Source organism: Carcharhinus amblyrhynchos, chromosome 19 (genome assembly GCF_965287045.1).
Source record: "Carcharhinus amblyrhynchos chromosome 19, sCarAmb.v2.hapA, whole genome shotgun sequence".
Lineage (NCBI taxonomy): Eukaryota > Metazoa > Chordata > Chondrichthyes > Carcharhiniformes > Carcharhinidae > Carcharhinus > Carcharhinus amblyrhynchos.
Window position 1 is genome coordinate 34,937,782 of NC_137342.1, and position 24,609 is coordinate 34,962,390.

General features: G+C 42.5%; 1 protein-coding gene across 3 annotated transcripts in view; it reads right to left on the bottom strand.

Annotated features, from left to right (window-relative positions):
• Positions 1-24,609, bottom strand: part of LOC145355450 (uncharacterized) — a 68,869-nt gene that overhangs the window by 33,097 nt on the left and 11,163 nt on the right. For all 3 annotated transcript variants that reach the window (XM_080207571.1, XM_080207570.1, XM_080207572.1), the window contains exons 4-8: positions 22,022-22,111; positions 17,303-17,379; positions 8,980-9,083; positions 6,722-6,853; positions 811-948 (exon numbers count right to left, since the gene is read on the bottom strand). In XM_080207571.1, the coding sequence (XP_080063697.1) occupies positions 811-948; positions 6,722-6,853; positions 8,980-9,083; positions 17,303-17,379; positions 22,022-22,111 (541 nt within the window). The remainder of the gene's footprint in view (positions 1-810; positions 949-6,721; positions 6,854-8,979; positions 9,084-17,302; positions 17,380-22,021; positions 22,112-24,609) is intronic.

A 24,609-nucleotide genomic window follows, 5' to 3' on the forward strand; every position in this document is an offset into this window, starting at 1 on the left:
TAAGTTCTTTGCTGTCCAGATCACCAGCAACTTGGCCTGATCCCTCCATGCCACGCTTTGTTAAGAAAGCCCATCAATGCCTCTACTTTCTCAGGAGGCTAAGGAAATTTGGTCCACTATGACCGCACCAACTTTTACAGATACACCATAGAAAGCATTCTTTCCGGTTGTATTACAGCTTGCTCTGTTCAAGACTACAAGATACTACAAAGGGTCATGAACGAAGCCCAGTCCCATCACACAAACCAGCCTCCCATCCATTGCCTCTGTCTACACTTGCCTGCTGCCTCAGAAAAGCAGCCAGCATAATTAAGCACCCCACACATCCTGGACATACTCTTTTTCACCTTCTTCTGTCTGGGTAAAAGATACAAAAGTCTGAGGTCACGTACCAACAGATTCGAGAACAGCGTCTTCCCTGTTGCCATCAGACTTTTGAATGGACCTACCTCATATTAAGTTGATCTTTCTCTACACCCTAGCTATGACTGTAACACTTTATTCTGCACCCTCTCCTTTTATTCTCTACGTATGGTATGCTTTGTCTGGATAGCATGCAAAAAACAATACTTTTCATTGTATATTAGTACATGTAATAAATAATAAATCAAATTAAATCATTCCCTTAGCGCACCTTTGTAAAATATACAAAGATTTTAACTATTAAGTAATGCATTTAAATGATCATAAAATCTATTCTCCATCTCCACCATGACTATGAATTAAACACAGAATTACAGCAACATAAATCAATGAACAAGTAGAAGATCAAAGTCAATTGGCTAGATATCATTGCTATTTATACCTCACCTTTAATTCTTCCTTTTCTTTTTTTCTGTTCCTCCTTTTTGACGTTTACGTCTTCACCTTTATTCTTCTGACTGTCATCATTATAAAAGCTGAATATTGGCTGTGTCTCGCTGGATGAATCACTCCATCCAGAATAGCCTACAGGAAGAAAGACTGCATTGCTCCAATGGTTTTGTGCCAAGGGCAAGCAAACAACAATGTGCATTTATACAGAGCTTTTACTGTAGTAAAACATCTCAAAGTGCTTCACAGAACTGTAATCAAGGAAATTTTGACACCAGGCTGCATCAGGAGATGTTTGGGCAAATGGTTACAGAAGTCATTTTTAAGGACCATTTTAAAGAATGGCAAAGAAGTGCAGAGGTTCAGTGGCACTTACCAGGGCTTGTGTTAGGTTGTTGCTGACTAATTATACCCTAAGCTGTGGAATCCCTCCCTGAACCTCCGCACTTCTTTGCCATTCAGCTCATAAATCAAAAGACAAACTCTTAAAAATCAACAGCAATCAGCAAATAAAACTAAGTTGTTATTTTCAAACATAAAACAAGATAGATTGCGAGCTGGTTTATAAATCTCATTGGAGGCTTACTTAATCTCAAATTGGTCTGAGCTCTTTACATATATATTACAACATCTAAAAGACTTTACAAAATACTTTTTAAAAATTCTACCCGTTATCAGTTGTGCACTCTCTCAACAGTCAGACAGTCATATTTCCTCTGAGGAACAAAGTATGGGGAAAAATTACTGGCAAAAGTAATTTAACCCTTATTAATGCTCTTTATTTTGTACTAGATATTTAGTGTTATTAAACAGCAGGTTCAAACTGTAAAACTAAAAAAAAAAGTTAAGTTCAGTGAAAAGCAATTCTTCTAACTGTTTTTTTTTCAGTAACCTCTCAGAGCTTAGATCCTGAATGGCAATATTTTGTTCCGGTGCAATTGTTATTTCTTAAATACTCTTGGAGAATTTGCTAAATGAGTTCATGTTAAACATTAGATATTATCAAGAGCAATGTTCTTTGATTTGCAGATTTCAAAAATGCAAGCAAGAATTTTAACACCTAAAAATGCCAGCATAATTACTATATAATATTTACTTTTTTTAACTCATTCATGGGATGTTTGCATCATTGGCTAGGCCAGCATTTCTTGCCCACTGTAAATCCCCTTGAACTGAATGGCTTGCTAGGCCAATTCACAGGACAATTATGAGTCAGATTTTTCTGGATCTGGAGTCACATGTAGGTCAGACTAGGTAAACATAGCAGATTCACTCCCTAAAGGATATTAGTGAACCAGATGGTTTTTACAACAATCAACAATGGTTTCATGACTATCAGTAGACTTTTAAATTTAGGACCTCAATGTTATTTTTAGTTGGAACTGGTCAAAACCTATACCATCTTCTCAATACTCCAACATCAAAATTTACATCCTTGATTTCACATCAGTTCATAAGCAATTGGTCCATTTTACATTAGAGACTAGAAACACACTTTCGGCTCCTCTTAATTACTTTGCGTTCCTTGCTTTCACCATTCCACCACTACTAGTCACTTGTTCAACCCTTTGCACATCCCTAACTAGTCCCTTCTCACTTGCCAAAGCCAGTCCTATCATTAGAAATCTGCTAAAAATTATCCTCCTCTATTGTAACTTTGGATCCTTCAACATAACCTGTCCATTTTTCACCGATGCTGTGCGTAACCTATCCTTTGCTTCTCCCTTGTAAAGCATTCTGGTTGCTAAGTAACTTGAAGTTATCATATTGAGCAATGTAGATATAAACATAGAATGCAATCATTTTGGTATAACCCACGTTCTCAAGCAAAAAACAAATTGCCTCAGTGTACAGGCAGAACGATAGCACAGTGGTTAGCACTGTTGTCTCATCATCAGGGACAGGGTTCGATTCTGGCCTCGGGTGACTGCGCAGAGTATGCACATTCTCCCTGTGTCTACATGGGTTTCCTCCAGGTGCTCCAGTTTCCTCCCAAAGTCCAAAGGTGTTCCAGTTAGATGGATTGGCCCTGTTAAATTGCCTTTCAGTATCAAGGGGATTAGCAGGATAAATACATGGGATTATAGGTTAGAACCTGGGTGTGGTTGCTGTTGGTGTAGGCTCAGTGGGCCTAATGGCTTCCTTCTGCACTGTAAGGATTCTATGATGTTGGATGTCTCTCCAGAACTGTCCGCACTGGATAATGCGTATGCTTCACAGAGATCGTCAAGCAATCACTGGGAATGGGAGCGACCATTGTCTGGTTGCAGGAACAGCAAAAGCCTAAGAACTTTTACTGAAGAACTGTATTTTTAAAAGTATTCTAAACTCTTGGGTTGTCCCATATTTGTTTCTAGCATCCTTTGTGTTGTAATGAAAACATTAATTAATGCACTAATAGGGTGGAGTTTTTCAAAAATTCTTCAAATCGTCAACTTGAGTGGGAAGCTCATCAGCTGCACTGCTGGTTTTTCTCACCAACTTTTTAAGACATTTTAAAAACATTTTGAAAACAATATCATGTTAGCAGAGTGGGATCACTCAGGGCATGCTCCACCAACATCTTAGTCTCCTGAGAGATCAGGCACCATTTTTAAAGGATGCTCCTATGTAAAAAAAAACACCACAGACACGGAACACTCCCCACTCACTGACATAGAGCACCTCCCCTAAACCTCCCCACTGAGGATCCTGGGAGGCAGTACCAGGGCAGTGCCTGGGCATGACCTCTCCCTGAGGGCTGTACTTAACTGTGAATCCTGTGGTGGGTTCTGTTCCCCAGTTCTCCATTTTTTAAAACCTATCGTGAACTGCACTGGCATGACATCATGGTGTTGGGGGAAGGGTGGTGCTTTCCAGCATGGGGAGCTATTAAAACATGATGTGGGTATGCCGGCGTTGGACTGGCGTAAACACAGTAAAAAGTCTGACAACACCAGGTTTTAGTCCAACCTATTTATTTGATAATATACTCACAAGCTTTCAAGGGACACCCTCTTCGTCAGGTGAATGGAGAGTTCCATTCACCTCCATTCTCTCCATTCACCTGACGAAGAGGGTGTCCCTCGAAAGCTTGTGAGTATATTATCAAATAAATAGGTTGGACTAAAACCTGGTGTTGTCAGACTTTTTACGCTATTAAAACAGACAGGCCTACTAATTATATTCAAATATATTATAATAGGGTACCTGTCATTACATAGCAGGAATCCCATTATGTCACAGGGGCGGTGGTCAATTGAGCAGAGAAATCCCTCCACAATAAGTATCAATTTGGGATGTCAACTCAATTCTCTGCTCATTCTGCATTCCCACTCAAACAGTATAGTCACTCACTTTGATGAATATGCTCTCTCAGCCACTGAGCCTCAATAAAGTCTGTATACTGACAATAGTCTTTATAGAGAGAAAACATTGCACAGAAAATCTCTATTTTCTCTGCCTGACCTTTTAAGTTAAACATGTTTTGAGTACATGTTGTAAAACAGTGAGAAGAATGAATTGCACGCTTATTTATTTAGTGTTCTACAAACAGCTCTGTAGTCAGAGGACATATTCATGCATGCACAGAAGTGTATTGGCAGGCTGGGCACAGTGGAAAGACATAATTGGCATTCCATGCATGCATGGGCCAGTGCACATGTGCAACTGGCCATCTTTGCTTTGGCAGGAGTTACAGTGTCAGAATAACAACAACTTAAGAACACAAGAATATAAGAACGAGGAGCAGGAATAGGCCATTTGGTCCCTCGAGCCAACTCCGCCATTTAATAAGATCATGGCTGACGTTTTCATGGACCAGCTCCACTAATCACTCATCATAACCCTTAATTCATTTACTGTTCAAAAATCTATCTTTGCCTTAAAAACATTCAACGAGGTACCCTCAACTGATTCACTGAGCAGGGAATTCCACAGGTTCACAAACCTTTGGATGAAGAAGTTCCTCCTCAACTCAGTCCTCAATCTGCTCCCCTTCACTTTGAGGATATAGCACCTAGTTCTAGTTTCACTCAGCAGTGGAAACAATCTTTTACTTTCATAATCTTCTATGTTTCTATAAGATCCCCTCATTCTTCTAAATTCCAATGAGTATTGTCCCAGTCTACTCAGTCTCTCCTCATAAGCCAACCCTTTCAACTCCAGAATCAACCTAATGAATCTCTTCTGCACTCCCTCCAGTACTAGTATATCCTTTCTCAAGTAAGGAGACCAAAACTGTACACACTACTCCAGGTGTGACCTCAGCAGCACCTTATGCAGCTGCTACATAATCTTTCGGTTTTTAAACTCTATCCCTCTAGCAACGAAGGACAAAATTCAATTTGCCTTCTTAATTACCCACTGCACATGCAAACCAACCTTTTGTGATTCATGCTCAAGAACACCCATGTCCCTCTGCACAGCAACATGTTGCAATTTTTACCATTTAAATAATAGTCCATTTTGATGTTGTTCCTACCAAAATGGATGACCTCATATTTACCAACTCCCTCTGCCAGACCCTTGCCCACTCTCTTAAATTATCTATATCCCTTTGCAGACATTCAGTGTCCTCTGCACACTTTGCTCTACCACTCATTTTAGTGTCACCCGCGAACCTTGACACACTACACCTGGTCCTCAACTCCAGATCATCTATATAAATTGTAAATAATTGCGGTCCCAACACTGATCCCTGTGGCACGCCACCAGTCATTGCTCGCCAACCAGAAAAACACACATTTATTCCCATTCTTTGCTTTCTGTTAGTTAACCAATCCTCTCTCCATGCCAATACATTACCTGTAATGCCATGCAACTTTATCTTAAACAGCAGTCTTTTGAGCAGCACCATGTCGAATGCCTTCTGGAAATCCAGATATACCACATCCACTGGTTCCCCACTATCCAACATGCTCGTAATGTCCTCAAAGAATTCCACTACATTAGTTAAACATGACCTGCCTCTCATGAACCCAGGCTGTCTCTTCCTAATGGACAATTTCTATCCAGATATTTCATTATTTCTTCTTTGAAGATTGATTCAAGCATTTTCCCCACTACAGAAGTTAAGCAAACCAGCCTATTGTTACCCACCTTTTGTCTGCCTCCTTTTTTAAACACTGGCGTCATATTTGCTGTTTTCTAATCTGCTGGAACCAACCCAGAGTCCAGCAAAATTTGGTAAATTATCATGAGTACATTTGTTATTTCCCTCGCCATCACTTTTAGTACCCTGGGATGCATTCCATCAGGGCCAGGAGGTATGTCTACCTTTAGCCCTGTTAGCTTACTTAACACTGTTTCTTTGGTGTTAATGATCGTTTCTAGGTCCTCACACTGCCATAGCCTTCTTGCCATCAATTTTTGACATGTTATTTGTGTCTTCCATAATGAAGACCGTGACAAAAAACCTGTTCAATGCCTCGGCCATTTCCTCATTTCCCATTATTAAATCACCCTTCTCATTCTCTAAAGAACTAATGTTTACCTTAGCTACTCTTTCTCTTTTCATATATTTGTTGAAACTTCTGCTTTCTGTTTTCATATTTTGAGCTAGTTCACTCTCAAAATCTATCTTACTTTTCTTTATAGCTTTTTTCGTGGCTTTCTGTTGACCTTTAAAGATTTCCCAATCCTCTAATTTCCCACTAACCAGGTTTGATTCCCATTCCAGTTGGGATAGACTTGGGACTTGCTTACTCACCTTGCCCAAGTGAAATGCAGTGGCAAATCACCATTGACAAAAACTGTGAAGAAAATGGCTCAGGATGAGGCACCAATAGACAATGAGCAAAGAGCCTGTCTCCATGCAGAGCATACATACTATATAAATAGTTTGTGGCCCAATTTAACTATGCAGTACAGTATAGGAACAGTTTGAAATAGGCCAATTAATAATTAGACTCTGCTAAATTGTACCTACTTGGCTGGGTTGTTTGTTCCGGTGCTGCGGCTTTATTTCGGGAGACCGAAGATAGATAAGGAACCTGCAAATTTAGGTTGTAACGCTTTGCCAGAGATATATTTGGTGTTTGCGAATGTTTCTCTGAGGATTCTGTAGTTGGATAAGTGAAAATAAATGTTATCAGTTTCAAAACATAAACAAACACAATAGTTCAAATGTACTTTTGACAAGTAAACCTGAATTTACATACCACATCCTCAATTCACAACAATAAAGTACTGTTTCAAGATTAATCACTGAGGTAGCATAGGAAACTTCGCAATCAATTTATGCACAAGCAGGCTTCACAAAACACAATGACATAAATTACCAAATTGTTTTTAATTAGGAAAGAGATAAATATTGGATGAGCCCTATAGCTTTTGTTCAAACTAGTGGATTTTTGCATCTCTTTGGCATAATCTCTCCCTCAAGTCCTAGCTGAGGTGAGAAAACCATCACATTACTCGCCAGCTGGGTTTTCTCTCCAGAAAGAGTGCTACCACTGAACAAAGGCTGACAGTACAAAGTAGACATGATATACAGAAAACATGGTTATTTTTAAATTAAAATTAGCAAGCAGAGCAGTTATGCCCTCTTGCCTACACACCCAATTTACTAAACCGCTCTTCACAAAAAAATCCTTCTGTACCTGGGATCAACTAGTGAACTCTTCACTGGACTGCCCTTAATCCCGCTATATCTTTCCTTGGGTAAGTGCACCAAAACTGTTCACAATATTCCAGGTAAGGTCTAACTAGTGTCTTGTATAGTTTTAGCAAAACTTCCCTATTTTTATGCTCCATTTTCTTCAAAATAAAGGCCAACATTCCATTTATAGTTCCCAATTATCTGCTGAACTTACATGCGAGCCTGTTGGGATTTATACATGAGGACCCCCAAATCCTATGATATAGTTTTCCTTCATTTAAATAATACTCAACTTCTTTATTCTTCTACCAAAGTGCATGGCTTAGCAGTTTCCTCCATTATATTCCATTTGCCAAGTTTTTGCCCACTAACCTAACCTATTTCTCTCTGTAAGATTCTTTATGTCATCCTCACCACTTGCCCATTTTTGTGTCATCTGCAAACTTGGCAAAAGTACATTCACTTCCCTCATCCAAGTCACTAACATATATTGTAAAATATATGTTATATATATATATATATATATAATTTACTATCACTGCCAATATGAGGCAACATTATGTCATTGAGGCACGCCTGAACTATTTATCACTTTTCTTTAGAGTCCACGGCAGCTATTTTACCATTTTTATTCTAAGTGCTGTGTGGACTTGAAACTGGGAGTATTTCAGATCTGTTTCCGGGTTTGTTTTCAGGCTTCCCCCACCCCACCGTTGCTGACAACTCAGAAGCTTGTGGGCAGGGCTTAACGCACCTGAAAGCCTGCTGAGGGAAGTAGTGCGCATATGCAGGCCTCTGATGCTTCACATGCGCATTAGCAGTAGCAGACATCTGACAAAAAAGAGAGCTGTCAGCCCCTGCTAGTGCAGACTGCCTAAAGCAGCTTCCTTCCCGCAATCACAGGACTCGTGACCCGAGATATAGCCTCCACCGACTCCCCGATCACAGAACTGTCACCCTCCCTCCACCAATCACTGCAGAGTGGCATTGGGCCCCTTATCCTCATTAGCCCCCCCATTAACCCCACCCCCATTGGACCCACCCGCACTGGCACTGCCCAGGTGCCAGACTGGCATTGTCCAGGGTGGCCCAGCCAGTCTGGTACCACTCAAGGGATATACTCCATTGCCCTTGGCCGTGTGGGGAGCCTCAACGGCTTCTGGTTCCACTGGCGAGGCCAAGTCGACTGCTCCCCATTCACGGGGAGCATGTCTATTTCTTGCCGAGGTGCACATTTCCTGGCAAGGTCATAAGGCGGGGAGCCTGGACGACTGAGCGCCACATTCATTATGCAGATATAAAACAGCATTGTAATACATTTCCATGTATCAACTTACCGCCTGCCCATTTCCGGCGCAAGGCTGACTGGACTGAAAATCTGACACTCGTAAAATGGCACCAGTCATGAAAACTGGCGCCAATCGCATCAAGCGCTTCACGATCAACTTTATCACTGTGTCGCGTCCAAAAACGGGCGCAACTCAATGATAAAATCATCCCTTCTGTTTCGCTTGCTGTGCATTTTCAAAGTTTTCCATTTACTTCATCTTTCCACCATTCACAATTTATAAAAAAATTGCCCTTGCCTTTAAAAGTCTCTTTAAAAACTTCATGTGTAGGGGGTGCAGCTTCAGATGATGTTTGCAGCTTCTGCAGCTGATGATCTGAAAACTTTACGCAGCAACGTGGCCTAAGAGCAACAGAGAAAAAGAGAAGCAGCAAGCACTACAAATGCACTTTTTTTTAATACTCAGCGAAAAATCTCTGCTGGGAAATGGAGAAGAAAAAGGAAAAACAATGATCTGGCAAATATAAATGAGCGTAAAGAGGAATAGTGGTAAACATAGGTGCGTTTAGCCCCACAGACAGAAGGGAAAATTTGAGAATGATACCATTATTAAACCAACTGATATTGTCCTGAACAAATGTTACTATTGCTGAGTATAATAATAAAATATGATATACAAGGGTGGATATTTTAGCATCATAATGGGCCAGGTGGGAAACAGATGGAGTAGGGTTTTCCATCCATGCAGACGTCAACAGATCTTTGCATGGTCCTGTTTGCCTGCTACAATTCCCATGCCGGATGGGATGAGAAAATTCCACCCATGATGCGACTGAGCTATAGAGGCCAAGAAGTTCCAAATTCAATTTCAGTTCTATGTTAAGTCAGCTATTTCATCTGGGCAGAAATTGAGGCAGTAAAGTTAGCCTCAAACACCAAGAGCTATTTTAAAACTGATCGTATACTCCCTGATTACAGTATCCATGAAGTACATGAGCATAGATTAGATACAGAATAACATTTCGATTCTGTTGGACATGAACCTTAACACCATTGTATAAACACCGATATTATAAACAAAGTTCCAGCTCATGTTCAGCCGGTATCCAAGGTCACCATTACAAACATCAAATCAGCCTTCTCGAAGGTCAACCCACAGAAAGCGACAGATGGGGTACCAGACGAGTTCACAGTTCCTGCAAAGATCAGCTGGCGAGGGAATTGACAGATCTCCCTTTACACCAATCTGAGGTCCCTATTTGCTTCAAGATGACAATCATTCCTGCACCAAAGAAAAGCCAGGCAGCGTGCCTTAATGACTATCATGCAATGGCTCTGACATCCATCATTATGAAGTTCTTCGAAAGGTTAGTCATGGCATGAATCAATTTCAGCCTCCCAAATTGCTTGGATCCACTACAGTTCGCCTATTCCTGCAACAGGTCCACAGTAGATGCCATTTCCTTGGCCCTACACTTGATCCTGGATAACAAAGGCACATATGTCAGAGTCCTATTTATTGACTACAACTCCGCCTTCAACATCATCATTCCCACAAAATGCATCTCCAAACTGTGGCCTGGATCTCAGCTCCACCCTCTGCAATTGGATCCTGAACTTCCTAACCCACAGACCAAATCGGCAAGGACAGGCAACAATACCTCCTCCACAATCATCCTCAACACTGGTCCACCACAAGGCTGAGCTCTCAGCCCTTTATGAAACTCCATAAACACCTATGACTGTGTGGCCAAATTCCCCGGCCAGTGACACTCCCATAGTGGGTTGCATCTCAAATAGTGACAAGACTGAGTACAGGAAAGAGATAGAGAACCTGTTGAACTGTGTAACGACAATAATCTCTCCCTCAAAGTCAGCAAAACGAAGGAGATAGTTATCGACTTCAGGAAATGTCATGGAGGACATGCCCCGGATTAATCAATGGGGATGAAGTGGAAACACTTGAGAGCTTCAAGTTTTTAGGTATCCAGATCACCAACAACCTGTCCTGGTCCCTCCACGTCAATGCTATAGTTAAGAAAGCCCAACAACGCCTCTACTTTCTCAGGAGACTAAGGAAATTTGGTATGTCCACTATGACTCTTGCCAACTTTTACAGATGCATCATAGAAAGCATTCTTTCTGGTTACACCACAACTTGGTATGGCTCCTGCTCCGATCAAGACCACAAGAAACTACAAAGGGTTGTGAACAAGACTCAGCCATCACGCAAACCAGCCTCCCATCCATTGACATTGTCTACACTTCCCACTGCCTTGGAAAAGCAACCAGCATAATCAAGTACCCACACACCCAGGGAATACTCTCTTCCATCTTCTCACATCTAGAAAAAGATACGAAGTCTGAGGTCATGTACCAATCAACTCAAAAACAGCTTCTCTTCTGCTGCCATCAGACTTTTGAGTGGACCTACCTCATATTAAGTTGAGCTTTCTCTACACCCTAGCAATGACTGTAACATTACATTCTGCACCCTCTCCTCTCCTTCTCTATGTACAGTACGTTTTATCTGTATAGCACACAAGAAACAATACTTCTCACTGTATCCTAATACATGTGATAATAATAAATCAAATCAAATATCCTGTGATCTTTGTTCAAACATGAAGAGCGAACATTTTGGCAAAGTAAAAGGGAACAATCAGCTCCCATAACTCATCCAAGCAAGCACAAATGGAAGGGCTAAAATGTGATAATTAAAACAAAACCTTTGCTGTTTTTCCTGGATTCTGCAGCTTAATTTGGTAAAATTATGGAGCTGACTTTTATTCGTACGTTTCTTGCATGGAACCTACCTTGATAATCAGCTGTCACTGCCACAATTTTCCTTCACAGTATCGTATTGCTTTAGAGGCAAAGGGGGGAATTCTCTGGGCCTGCTAGCCTTGATCACGAATTGCAAAGGTCCAGAGAATCAAAGGTTGGCAGGAAAGCAGATTTTGCAGTGGGTGCCAACCCACTGCACCCTTCCCAAGCAGTGCTGCCAGCCTCAACTGAGTTCCCAGCTGATCAGACAGGAACCTGATGCATATTCAAACCCACACATTTAAATGTAATTAGCAGGCTTGCACTTGAAGTCAAATGGCCCTTTTCATTCCCCCGCCTCTCCAGCCAAATCTGCAGCAGCAAGCTTTCAAACAGGTCCTCACAAGCAGGACCTGGTGTGTTGGATCCCAATGGTCACGTAAGCAGCATCAACCCTCAGCAATGAGGGGCATCCTCTCCCCCACAGCACATAGGCATGTGGTCTATCCAACCCGACCTCACACATTGGTCCCCTAATACCTCAGACTGCCCACTCAGGTCTCCATGCCCCTCAGATCCCCACCGCACCCCCCCCCCCCCCCCCCCCGCAACCTCCCCGGTCAGGCCCCCTACTCAGACCTCTTCATGCCATGCATCTTGACAGTGCTGACTGTGCACTGCTCCCTGGCACTGACACCCTGGCTTGGTGCCTTAAGTCCCTCGGGGGCTCAAAGAGGTAAGTCGTGGCCATTTGCTGCTCTGCTTCTGTGAGGCTACACAGGAAGGGTCTCTCAAGGATTCTGGGGGTTGGGTGAGCTTGGACTGTGGCAAGGGGTTGAACTCGCCACTCTCCACCAGGATGAGAGTGTCATGGCTGGACTGCCCCCTCTAGCCCTGGCAGACCTGAAGTTCATGAAGATCACCCCTGGCATGGTGATTTCAGACAGACCTGTGATCGATTTCTGCATTCCTGCCTGTCAGCTGTGCAAGTTCTGAAGTGGCCAGTGTTAGTGTTAACCTCCAGTCACCTGGTAGAATTTTAAATCATTGCAGCCTCCGTTCCGCAGCGGAGATTTTCCTTTCTCCCTATCAGAAGCAGCACATGAGAGCAGACCCTTGAAGCCCTCTGACAGAGAGGAGATATCAAATTCACCTGGGAGGGTGGAGGTTGGTTTCAGTATGCCCGTCTGTGCACTCAGCTCCAATTTATGTGCATAATTTTGATTTGAAGTTGCTGAGGTTTCCCAGCAAAGAGACATCATTGAAACCCTCTCCATTGCACTTGAAGGCTTTGATCTTTCTAAAGTTTATTAGTGTCACAAGTAGGCTTACATGAATACTGCAATGAAGTTAGTGTGAAAATTTGTAACAAGTTCAATGTGCAGTGCCTCATAAAAGATTCAGCTGTCAGATCAAGGGATTTCTATCATCCTCCAGCCACCTAGGTTTTTCTGATATCTCTTCACAGTTGACTGCACCTCAAGTACCCCATTAGACTCTGATCCTGACTGCAATGTGGACAATGAGGTATTTGAGATGCAGTCAATCGTGAAGGACCAATGTTACAGTCACTTTCCCATAAGAAATACAAGGATTCCTGTTTATCAGCTCAATAGTTTTGCAAGCCCTAGCACTCTTTTTCAGTTTTGGTTTTCACCAAGAAACAGGGTGAGTCAATAGAGTTGCTGAGTACATGGTGACCAGGTCGATGTACGAACATCTAAAAAGAAAACTATTTTAAGTTTATAACATGAGACAAGCCTAAGATAAAATGAAACTGCTCCATCAATCAGTCTCAGGATGTCAGGTATAGCACAGGGTTAGATTCAAAATATTGCATCCTCCACTTTGCCCCAGCAGCACACCAACAGGAACACAGGAACAGGAATAGACCATTCAATTTCTCAAGTCTGTTTCACCATTCAATCAGATCCTGACTGATCTGTATTTTACTTCCAACTATCTGTCCTGGTTATAGTGTGAATTAGAGGCAGGGTAAAGCTTTCTCTTTGCAGTACACATGAAGTGTTGCCAGGGTAGAAACAGCATGGATTAGAGACAGAATAATGGCTGTGATTCTCCAATTGCGACCCGCAATTCTTCTCCCAGGTCACAGTGAGAGACGCACAGTCTGCAGCCTTGAACAGGGATTTGCGCATGCGCCGGGAACGCATGTGCATCTCCCAGAGCCGGCAAACAGTTGCCGGTCAGATCATGCTGGAAAACGGTGGGAAGGCAGGTAAGCCATTTAAATCTGTTTTAAAATACACACATTAGTTAATTATCGGGACCTTTCAGGTGACGATCAAATCTCCATCCCGCCAGGAGTACTTCATTCTGGTGGGCTCAGACTAGCTCCTCACGCTCGGGGAACAAGCAAGAGACCCTGCAGGAATGTGGGGTGGGGAGGCGGGGGGAACAATCAGGACTCCCAGGGGGGTTGGGTGGCAGTGGGGCTGATGCCGCTGGAAATGGAAACCCTGGCAGTGCCAGCCTGTGCCCCATGGGCAGTGCCAGGGGATGGTGCCCATGCCCAGGGGGCACCTTGGCATTGTCCAAGCATCATGCAGTGCTGAGGGGGTGTGGCCTAGGGGCAATCAGTAGGGGTGGGGGCACCGCTGCCACTTTTCAGACAGGATCAGTCTGGGATGGAGGGAGGGAAGTGATTGGGGCCAGCTGTGGGGTGGGGTGGGGTGGTCTGGTCCAGTCCTGCCTCCAAGGGATTGTCACTCCTGGGGGGGCGGGGAGGCGGTGGGCTGAATATCGGGGCACTCCAAGACAAGAGGGCGGGTGGGGGGCAAGGGCTGGCCAGGAAATTGCTGTTGGGCTGCGATCAGGCCATGGGTTGGGCTGGATGGGCAGCGCTGTAGGGGTCCCAGACTGGCCAGTGATTGAGCTGTACAGCAAATGGGAAGTTGACAGTTTAGGGCCACTGCGCAGAGCTTCAGAGCCATCAAACTCTGGTGCAAGTAGGCCCTGCCCCCCTGGGTTTTAATGAGATTGCTGACTGGGACCTCTTCAGTGCACAGAATGCAGAGATTTAGGTGAGAAGCTGAACTGGCAGAGCAGTTGGGACTTAGAACAGTTTTCCTGCCAATTCAACACTTTTGGGAGAATTGTGGCCAACATTTCTAACTCTATTTAACATGGACCTTAAACCTAACTACAGAAGAACACTAGAGTGTCATTTAAACATCCTCAACAGCTGACATCAAACTGTTTCAAGAAAAAGAGAGAAAAACAAAATGTTCCATAAACCTGAACTGGATACAAAGGCAGGTTCCCCAAAATAAAAGGATGGTATTCCACCCTACAGTGACTCAGTCATAGAAATATACAGAATGGAAAAAGGGCTTTTGGCCCAACTTGTCCATGTCACCCTTTTTTTTAAAACTCCTAAGTTAATCCCAATTGCCCACATTTGGCCTATATCCCTCTATACCCACCTAACTGTCAAAATGCTTTTTGAAAGATAACTACTGCTACCTCTGGCAGGTTGTTCCAGACTTTCACTATCTTCTTTGTGAAAAAAATTACCCTTCTGGACACTTTTGTATCTTTCACCTTAAACCTATGCACTCTAGTTTTAGACTCCCCTACCTTTGGGAAAAGATATTGACTATCTAGTTGATCTGTGCTCCTCGTTATTTTATAGACATCTATAAGATTACCCCTCAGCCTTTTACGCGTCAGAGAAAAAAGTCCCAGTCTAACCACTCTCTCCTTATAACTCAAAACATCAAGTCCCAGTAGCATCCTAGTAAATCTCTTCTGCACTCTTTCTAGTTTAATAATATCCTTTCTATAATTGGGTGACCAGAACTGTACACAGTATTCCAATTGTGGCCTTACCAATGTCTCGTACAACTTCAACAAGACGTCCCAACTTCTGTATTCAATGTTCTGACCGACGAAACCAAGAATGCCGAATGCTTTCTTCACCACTCTGTACTCCTGTGACTCTACTTTCAAAGAGCTATGAACATATACCCTAGATCTCTTTGTTCTGTAACTCTCCCCAACACCTTACCATTAACTGAGTAAGTCTTGCCCTAGTTCAATCTACCAAAATGCATCACTTTGCATTTATCTAAACTCCGTCCACCATTTGTCAGTTCACTGGCCCAATTAATCAAGATCCCACTGCAATCGGAGGTAACTTTCTTCACTGTTCACTATGCCACCAACCTTGGTGTCATCTGCAAACTTACAAACCATGCCTCCTATATTCTCATCCAAATCATCAAGATAAATGACAAATAACAGTGGACCCAGTACTGATCCCTGAGGCATACCGCTGGTCACAGGCTTTCAGTTTGACAAACAGCCCTCTACAACCACCCTCTGTCAAGAAGCCAATTTTGTTTCTATTTAGATACCTCACCCTGGATCCCGTGAGATTTAACCTTTTGCAACAACCTACCATGCCGTACCTTGTCAAAGACCTTGCTAAAGTCCACGTAGACAACATCAACTGCACTACCCTCATCTACTTTCTTGGTTGCACCTCGAAAAAACTCCAAGACTCAGCCATCAACTCTAGCTAATGAAGGTCTAACCCTAGAAATCCATCCTTTGAAGTTCAGGTACATTAGTGCTATACGTGCTTCTGTTTGTTTAACCTATTTTGTGGAACTAGATGTTTGACCGGGCTGTAAGTTCTAACTCAGGATATCAAGATATATATCAGAAATGAGCTACATGCAAATCAGTAAGAATATGGATTTTAATTTATTTGTTCAACTTCAAGGTTCCATGGTATACATCTATACGGATGTATCAAAGATAAAAGCTTGGCAGCTTGTTGCAACAAAAACACATGCACCATCACCATAGAAAACAGTACACCCATAAATAAGTCACTAATCCAACCACCCCAACAACAAAGGCTATGTTTCATGCATTCCATGAATTGTCATGATACCGTATCATGGTTAAAAACTGAATATTGTCTGCTTTGGATGATAATTCTCCAGTTAGAAAAATGATATAAAAATGTCAGTACAATTTAATCGAAAGGGATTTAATGTTTCATGAATATAGGTCCCCAGTGTTATCAATGTCAATGATAATCAAAGTGCTGAGTTGAAATTTGCACCTTGCCCAAACATTGAAGTTCCATTTTGCTCTTTGGGCTGTTGCACTCAGAAAAGTAGGTATAAGCTTACTAGTGGCCTATGGTTAAATGGATTATCCAGTATGGTAGCAAATACAAGGGCCGGAGTTTTACCAGCACACCCATCCCGGAATCAGGGCAGATGAGGCTTGCAGAACAGAATTTTATGTCGGCTTCGGCGAGGCTTTAGGAGCCTCACCCAGGCGAGGTTGTAAAATACCAGCCAAAGTCAGTAGTTCGGTTCCCACTTGAACTCGATTGGGCAGTAGGACGTGCGATATAATTTGCCTCAGTGCCGCTGGGATAGGGGATGAAATAATGAACCAAGAGTTTGATTTCTGATCACTGTGCAGTGTTTGCAGTAAAATGTGCAACAGCAAGGACATGATTGAGCCCAGCTGTAAAGCCCTCTTGTCAATGAGCAAACTAAGACATTAAGAACATAACAGGAATAGGACTGGACCTATTGCCCACTGCACCTACTCTGTCATTCAATACAATCATGATGTGCCTCAACTTCTTGTTCATGCCCATTATCCCTCTCCTTTGATACCCTGAGAGCTCAGCAGTCAAGAACACAAATAAAGAATCCATAGAACCAACCAAGAAGGTGTCAACAGCTTTGGGAAAGCAAAGGAAGCAACATTTAAAATATATACACATGTTTCCTACTCAGTTCTGTTTATCTACAGTTATTTGCATCTGATCAGCCCATTTAAATATTACATAATATATTTACCTCTTCTGCTCATTAACCTCAGGTTTAGAAAGCCCCTCTTCTTCACTGTCCCAGGGGCTTGAATCAACAGCATTTTCCTAAAAGCAATCAGAGACACGAATACCATAAATAGTTCATCACAGTCCTAAGCTTTTCAGAATGAAAGAAAAATAATGAATTAATCACCTTTAGAGAAGAAAAATCAATACCCTCCATATAATTCCTTTCATTATACTCATTATTGTCATCATAGTGATTTAGTTATACACTGGGGTTTATTATGTCTCAGTGAAGTAAAGCAATACTTCCCCATTACAAAGAGTAGTTTGGTTCCTCATAGAACCAGTCCTGCCTAGTTTAGCATGTTCCTTCCCAGTTCAGCACTTAAAACAAAAAAAAATGCAGATGCTGGAAATGCACTGAAGTTTTACATTTAATGAGGATATCCTTTTACAGGTTTCCTTACATTTCAAAGCCAGCAAGCCTTTTCTCTTTTCCTGGCCTCCATCAAGACATGGCAACCCCACCCATCCCTTCCAGGTGAAGTACATTCTGGAGGATCAGAGATATATGTTCCTCCCATTTATGTGTGACTACTCAGGGAGACATTGCTCTTTAACCAGAGTGATGAGAACCATGTGCAAGAAATCTGCCTCTGACACTATTCCACTTGTTTCCATGATCCTTGAGACTCTACAGAGAGACCATTGCTGTGGCATCATAGAAAATCTAACCACATGAACCCCAATCTGGTATAATGATTCACCTGGGGGATGAAGACTTGAAATCAAGAATTTGCTGGCTTCTACCATCTGGGCTCCTTGGAAGGATCCCCCCCTCCCTCTCTCCTCCCTGGCTCTGATGACAGTAAATGGCATAGAAAGACCTTATCGCAATCTCGAACTTATAAAACCCATGAGTCAGGAAAAAAAACCTGCTGCATAGAGAGGAGTACACAGCTAAGCATGGTTGATAATCAGTTGCCTCATGCTGATTACAGTATCTATTTAGTCAGTTACTTGTGCTGATCTTGAATTTCACCGACCTGAATACACCCTACTCTTACTTCAAGGGATCACACTTAATATCTACATGCATTATCAAGATTAGATTTGAAAAATGATGTGCATCATCATCCAAACTTGGTCCACCACCTTCTACCATCCCCCTGTTACTCCTATCACCCTTGACCCACCCAATATCAACATTCCTCTCCCTTCTGTCACATTTGAAACTGTCCCCTCCTCCCTTACCTTGGATTACCACACACCTCCATTTATCTTTCTTCTCTTTAGAGCGGACACCTGCTTTCGTCCCTTTGCCCACCGGAAAAGACCCTACCCTTTATCAAAGCCACCTGTCTAGTCTGTGCTCCACCACAATGAAATTTTAATCTATGACATGATCACCTGGACCTGCTACTCTTCAGCATCCTACAGCCCGCTGGCCCCTGACAGCTCTCTCTTCAGACCAGTTCTCTAAGTTCAACCCCCAGGACTCCACCATCAACAGCACGACACCATCCTCTAGAACACACATCCTTTAGATGCCACCTTCTAGAACCCACCCTTTCCCAGGCAATCTCTTCCCTACCCCAACTATGCTCTGTAGAATTCTGGTCACCCTATTATAGAAGGAATATTATTAAACTAGAAAGAGTGCAGAAAAGATTTACTAGGATGCTACCAGGACTTAATGGCTTGAGTTATAAGGGGAGGCTGGATAGACTGGTACTATTCTCCCCTTGAGCATAAGGCGGCTTAGGAGTGATCTTATAGAGGTGTATAAAATAATGAGGAGCATAAATAAGGTAGATGGTCAACATCTTTTCCCAAAGGTGAGGGAGTCTAAAACTAGAGGACATAGGTTTAAAGTGAGAGGGGAGAGATACAAAAAGGTCCAGAGGAGCAATTTTTTCACACAGAGTGGTGAGCGTCTGAAACAAGCTGCCAGAGATAGTAGTAGAGGCGGGTACAATTTTGTCTTTTAAGAAGCATTCAAACGGTTACATGGGTAAGATTGGTAATAGAAGGATATGGGCCAAACACAGGCAATTGGGACTAGCTTAAATGGTAAATGGTTCACGGAATTGAGTTTAGGAGTCAGGAGATAATGCTGCAGCTGTATAAGGCCATGGTCAGACCCCACTTGGAGTACTGTACTCAGTTCTGGTTGCCTCATTACAGGAAGGATGTGGAAGCCATTGAAAGGGTGCAGAGGAGGTTTGCAAGGATGTTACTTGGATTGGGTGGCATGCCTTATGAGGATAGGTTGAGAGAGCTCAATCTTTTCTCCTGAGAGAGATGAAGGATGAGAGGGGACCTGATAGAGGTGTTTAAGATGATGAGAGGTATTGATCAGGTGGACTCTCAGAGGCTTTTCCCCAGGGCTGAAATGGCTGCCACAAGAGGACACAGGTTTAAGGTGCTTTAAGGGAGTGGGTACAGAGGAGATGTCAGGGGTAAGTTTTTCACTCAGAGAGTGGTGGGTAAGTGGAATCAGCTGCCATCAGTGGTGGTGGAGGCAAATTTGTTAGGGCCTTTTAAGAGACTTCTGGATGAGTTCATGGGACTTAATAGGATTGAGGGTTATAGGTAAGCCTAGTAGGTAGAGATGATTGGCGCAACTTGTGGGCCGAAGGGCCTGTTTGTGCCGTAGTTTTTCTATGATTCTATAACATTATTACATTTAACTTAGTAAGATAGAGGGTTATAGGTAAGCCTAGTAGGTAGGGACATGTTCGGCGCAACTTGTGGGCCGAAGGGCCTGTTTGTGCTGCAGTTTTTCTATATTTCTAAAGATTGGGTGGCAACTCGGCCAAAGGACCCGTTTCCATGCTGTAAACCTCTATGATTTGATAACCCAAGGGTGTCTCCCCACACTTCCCCAGTCAGTTTTACTTTATTCCCAGGCTTCGCCTGCCTCTCCTGCCCAGCCTTCTCCACCCTGCCCCCAGCCTGTCTCCCCTGTCCAGACTTTGCTCCACACTATACCTCCTTCCAGTCTTCAACTGATCTGAGTGAAGTTATGAGGGCCCTCAAGAAGGCAAAAGCAGAATCTACTGATTTCAAAGTTGTGGAAGAAGTGAAGCTCACTAGGTGCATGTCATTTATATACAGCCATAAAAGTGGATGTTCTAATTTCTTGCTCATTCCAAATTATTTTGGTGGGAGGGACTTAGTTGAGAAACCTGACCTGCCTTTAAACTCCCAAAAACAAAATTCCTACAGTTCATCACAATGTGGGAATGTGAATTTTGGGCTCACACAAAATTAAGTTTCCCTTCCCACCACGCTTCCCGCTGCTTGTGGAACCAAGAGATTCAGGCCATTAACTCTGTTTCTTTTCACAAATGCTACATGACCTCTCAGTATTTCCAGCATTTTTTTTGTTTAAAATAAATTGTACTAAAATGGGATATGAAGTCCTTCTGATTACTCCTTTCAATCTGGATGGCACCTGTTTTTGTTTAGATGTTGTTTGTGTTTGTTAATTAATCAACTCAAAACCTCCCTATTTCTTCATCTGGTTAATTTTCTGATTAATCTTAGATTTAAGGAATTCTTACAATTTTGGTCATCAAATATCAGCAATGATATTCCCAGATCAGATATAGCAAATTTATAAAATATTGAGTAAAATTCCGTCAATTTTATCCTCACAGCAAAAGATTAATTTCTTAGTATTTGATGAATAATGCTATCAAACTCTCATGTAAGCAAAGGTTTGCTACCATATAACACATTGGAAACCCATCCCTAATAGCTGTAATTCCTTACTAGAAGTACATCAATGTGGTAATTTTGCACTCCTTAACCTAAATGAGACTGCAGGCAGGAGTTTGGTGCTAATGTGGGAGTGGCAACGAAGGGGACAGGTGTGAAACTTCATGACACTGGCTGGCATGCTGGTTTCCTGCCAAGATTCAGATTTGAAGCCATTTCCCCAATGGCCTCATCAGACACAAAAGGTTAGCCATCCTGAAGTGTGTACGTAGACACACATGCACGATTCCGACATTGAGGTCTGATCCCAAATGTTAAATCGTAGCCTGCAAGCTTTGTACCAAATTAGAGTAGTCAACTTCATTCATGCCAACAAGTAAATGGATTCAATTTAATTTACAGAGAGTTTCTACATGAGTGAATTTCATTCTACCAGTCTGGGCTGAATTCAAATCTAATTCCCAGAAACAAAAACAAAGCAATTTCTTTTAGAAATATATCACAATTAAAAATTAACATAAGTTTCTCCAGTTGCCATCCAAACAAAGTGTCAGTAGGTTATGGATTCCAGTCCTAGTCCAAAGGCATATATAGGCTGATTCTTCATACAGCATGTGTAATGTTGCATTACAAGTGACGGCCTCTTTCAGATGATATATTAAACTGAGGCCACAACTGCCTCAAGGTGAATGCATAAATTTCCATAGCACTAGTCTGTAGTTTTTCTCTATACAACTTACATTCCACAGCAAATATAACCAAAACAGATTATCTGGTTTGTCTCATTGCTGCTGGTGGAACTTTGATATGCATACACAAGCTGATGCTTTTGCGAACTAAATAACAGTTGGCAACATTTCACAGCAATTAATTGGCTGTGAAAGTCTTTAGGGTGTCCTGAAGATGTGAAAGATGATATTAAAATACAATCTCTTCCATTTGTACTCATTTGCAAGAGGGTTATAATGAATAAAAGAAGTCAAAATACTACAAAAAGCACTTGAATTTTCCATACCTGGTATGCAGGTGTTTTTTTGCTTATTGTCACTGTGTTTTGTTTGCTGGAAACTTGACTCTCCAATGAGCTGCTTTCAAATTCACTATCCTTGTTTAGAAGCAAAAAAAATTCTATAATTATCAAAAATTAACAACATCCGATTTATCACACCCACCTCATGCAAACACGATGCAGGAATGTACCACTATTGATCCATTCAACCACAAAATTTCCTGAGATATGTAAACATATAAAAATAAATTGAATCTGATGCAGGAAAACTCTGGAATATTCTTCTCTCTATCCCTTACGCAAGCAAGAAAAGTTCTAGCATAAAAGGAGTCTTTCAACTCATCAGTTTGGTGCTGGCTTTTTGCAAAAGCAAGCAGAAACTAATTCTTTGTCTTGTTCTCTCTCGTCAGAGCCTTGTCTCTTTCTGGGCTTCGTTTTAAAAGGGAAACTGAATAAATCTTTGAGTTTAGCCTAGCAGGGGAGTGTAGCTACGTTATATACCCTAGACCAGCGGAGCGGTCCTTTTCTAAGGGGTCATCCTCTGCGACCAAGTGCTGAGCTTCAGGAGAGACGCACATGGAGCTGTGAGGGAAGGGGGACACCCACCTAGCCAGCCAGATCAGCTGAATCAACCCTAGCGATCAATGATGTTGCAGCCACTTTGTCTGTGACAAAGCATTACTTGGCCCAACTTGTTAGAATAAATTTCTTCTAAACTTTCTCCTGATAAGTCGAAGCAACAATTTAAAATTAATGTTCCCTTATGACTAACTTCCTAAATAGAGGTATTAGTCTTTCCCTATTCAACCAATCAAAACCTCTTAAAAATATATTCATAACCACCTTGCTTCAATACAATTAGATCTACTGGAAGAAGGAGAGATTTTCCCACTTGTTTCTTGAGAATACCTAGTCGAATGAATTTGCGACACTCTGTGCATTACAGAGTCCATTGGACTCTGTAACGCCAGTAACAGGGGAGTGGGGCCTAATCCTGTCCGAGAGGCCAGCATCAGCGTGCTGAGTGGCCACTCCGCATGCACCGATCTGTCAGTACGCACTGTGCACCCCGCCTCTCCAACACCCCCACCCCCCCCCCCCCCCCCGCCGCCGCCTCATTCGCCAGCCTACTGCTCGCTGGCTTCCCAATGTCATCCCCAATCCCCTCCGCTAATCGCCGGCCCGACACTGATTTATTTCTTAAAGCCACTGTAGGATTCCTTAGAAACTGCTAATATATCTGGGACCATACATGACATCTCTTACAAAGGTTTCATAGGTCTTTTCAAAAATGGTGAAAGGTTCTAATGAGATGAACTCTTATATTGATGGAGAGCACTAGGACATCACAGCAGACAAGACCAGCAACTGCTGAACCCACTTTCCATTTTCAACTTTATTTTTTGGCTCTGCCCCATTTCAGAGGTCGAACAGGAATCATCTGGATTTTCCATGCCCCCAGCTTGAACTCTTGGCGTTACTGAAGATTTGGAGAAAATTTCCCAGGCAAGGGGAGGTGAGCTTGCTCATATTCAAGTAAACCCCCCTAAAAGTGACACTCTATCTATTTGCTTGCCTTTTGATATCTTACTGTTCACTGATACTGAAACTGAATAGAAGGAGGTAGGAGATAGGGAGCAAAACATGTAGTTAAACTCCCTAAAAGCAAACAATTAATTATGTTATAATCTTCAGTGGCAGTGTGGCAATGCTTCCAGAGGCCCAGGCTAACGCTCTGGGCAAGCAGGTTCAAATCCCACCATGACAGCTGGTGAAATTTAATTCAGTTAATAAATCTGGAAGATAAAGTTAGTCTTAGTATTGGTGACTATGAAACTATCAGTTGTTGTAAAAACTCATCTGGTTCACTTTATGGAAGGAAATCCTTACCTTGTCCGGCCTACGTGTGACTCTAGACCTACAGCAATCTGATTGGTTCCCAATGACTCTCTGAAATTACCTAGCAAGTCACAAGTTTAAGGGAAATTAGGGATGGGCAACAAATGCTGAATAGCCAGTGATGCCCACGTCCCATGAAAGAATAAAGAAAAAAATTCTATATTTTCTAGCCAAGGTACACTAATTCACACCTGGTCGGTAATTTGCCAGGATCAACTGCAACAAGCGCACACTGAAACTGACAAGCTGGAAAGCTTTGGACCAATGAAACTGAAGTGTTCTAGCCAAGGTTAGGTGACAATCAATTGCTGCTTGACAAATGATTGACAACTTCTTGGAAAGCACTTCACCTACCTAGCACCTCAAACTTTTAGCTGCACTTCCCTGCTGCCAGTCTTCACCAAGACATGGGAGCAGCCAAGCAACTCTACCTGGCATCTATGTTAGAGTTAGAGGAAAAGCAACATCACAAACAGCAGCAGGAGCTGCAACACCAACAGGAGCTGAGGCTTTCTCCTCTTTGTATAAGCAGATAGAAACTGAGATCCTGTTAGAAGGAGGCAGAGGATCTGTTTGTCTGACATGTCTGAGTAGCACAGACTCGGGTTTTTGCTGCAGGTTGCTGTTGACATTTGCAGCCAACCAAAACAAGGCCATGCTTCCAGAGGAGTAGGTGGATACACACTTCCAGTGGC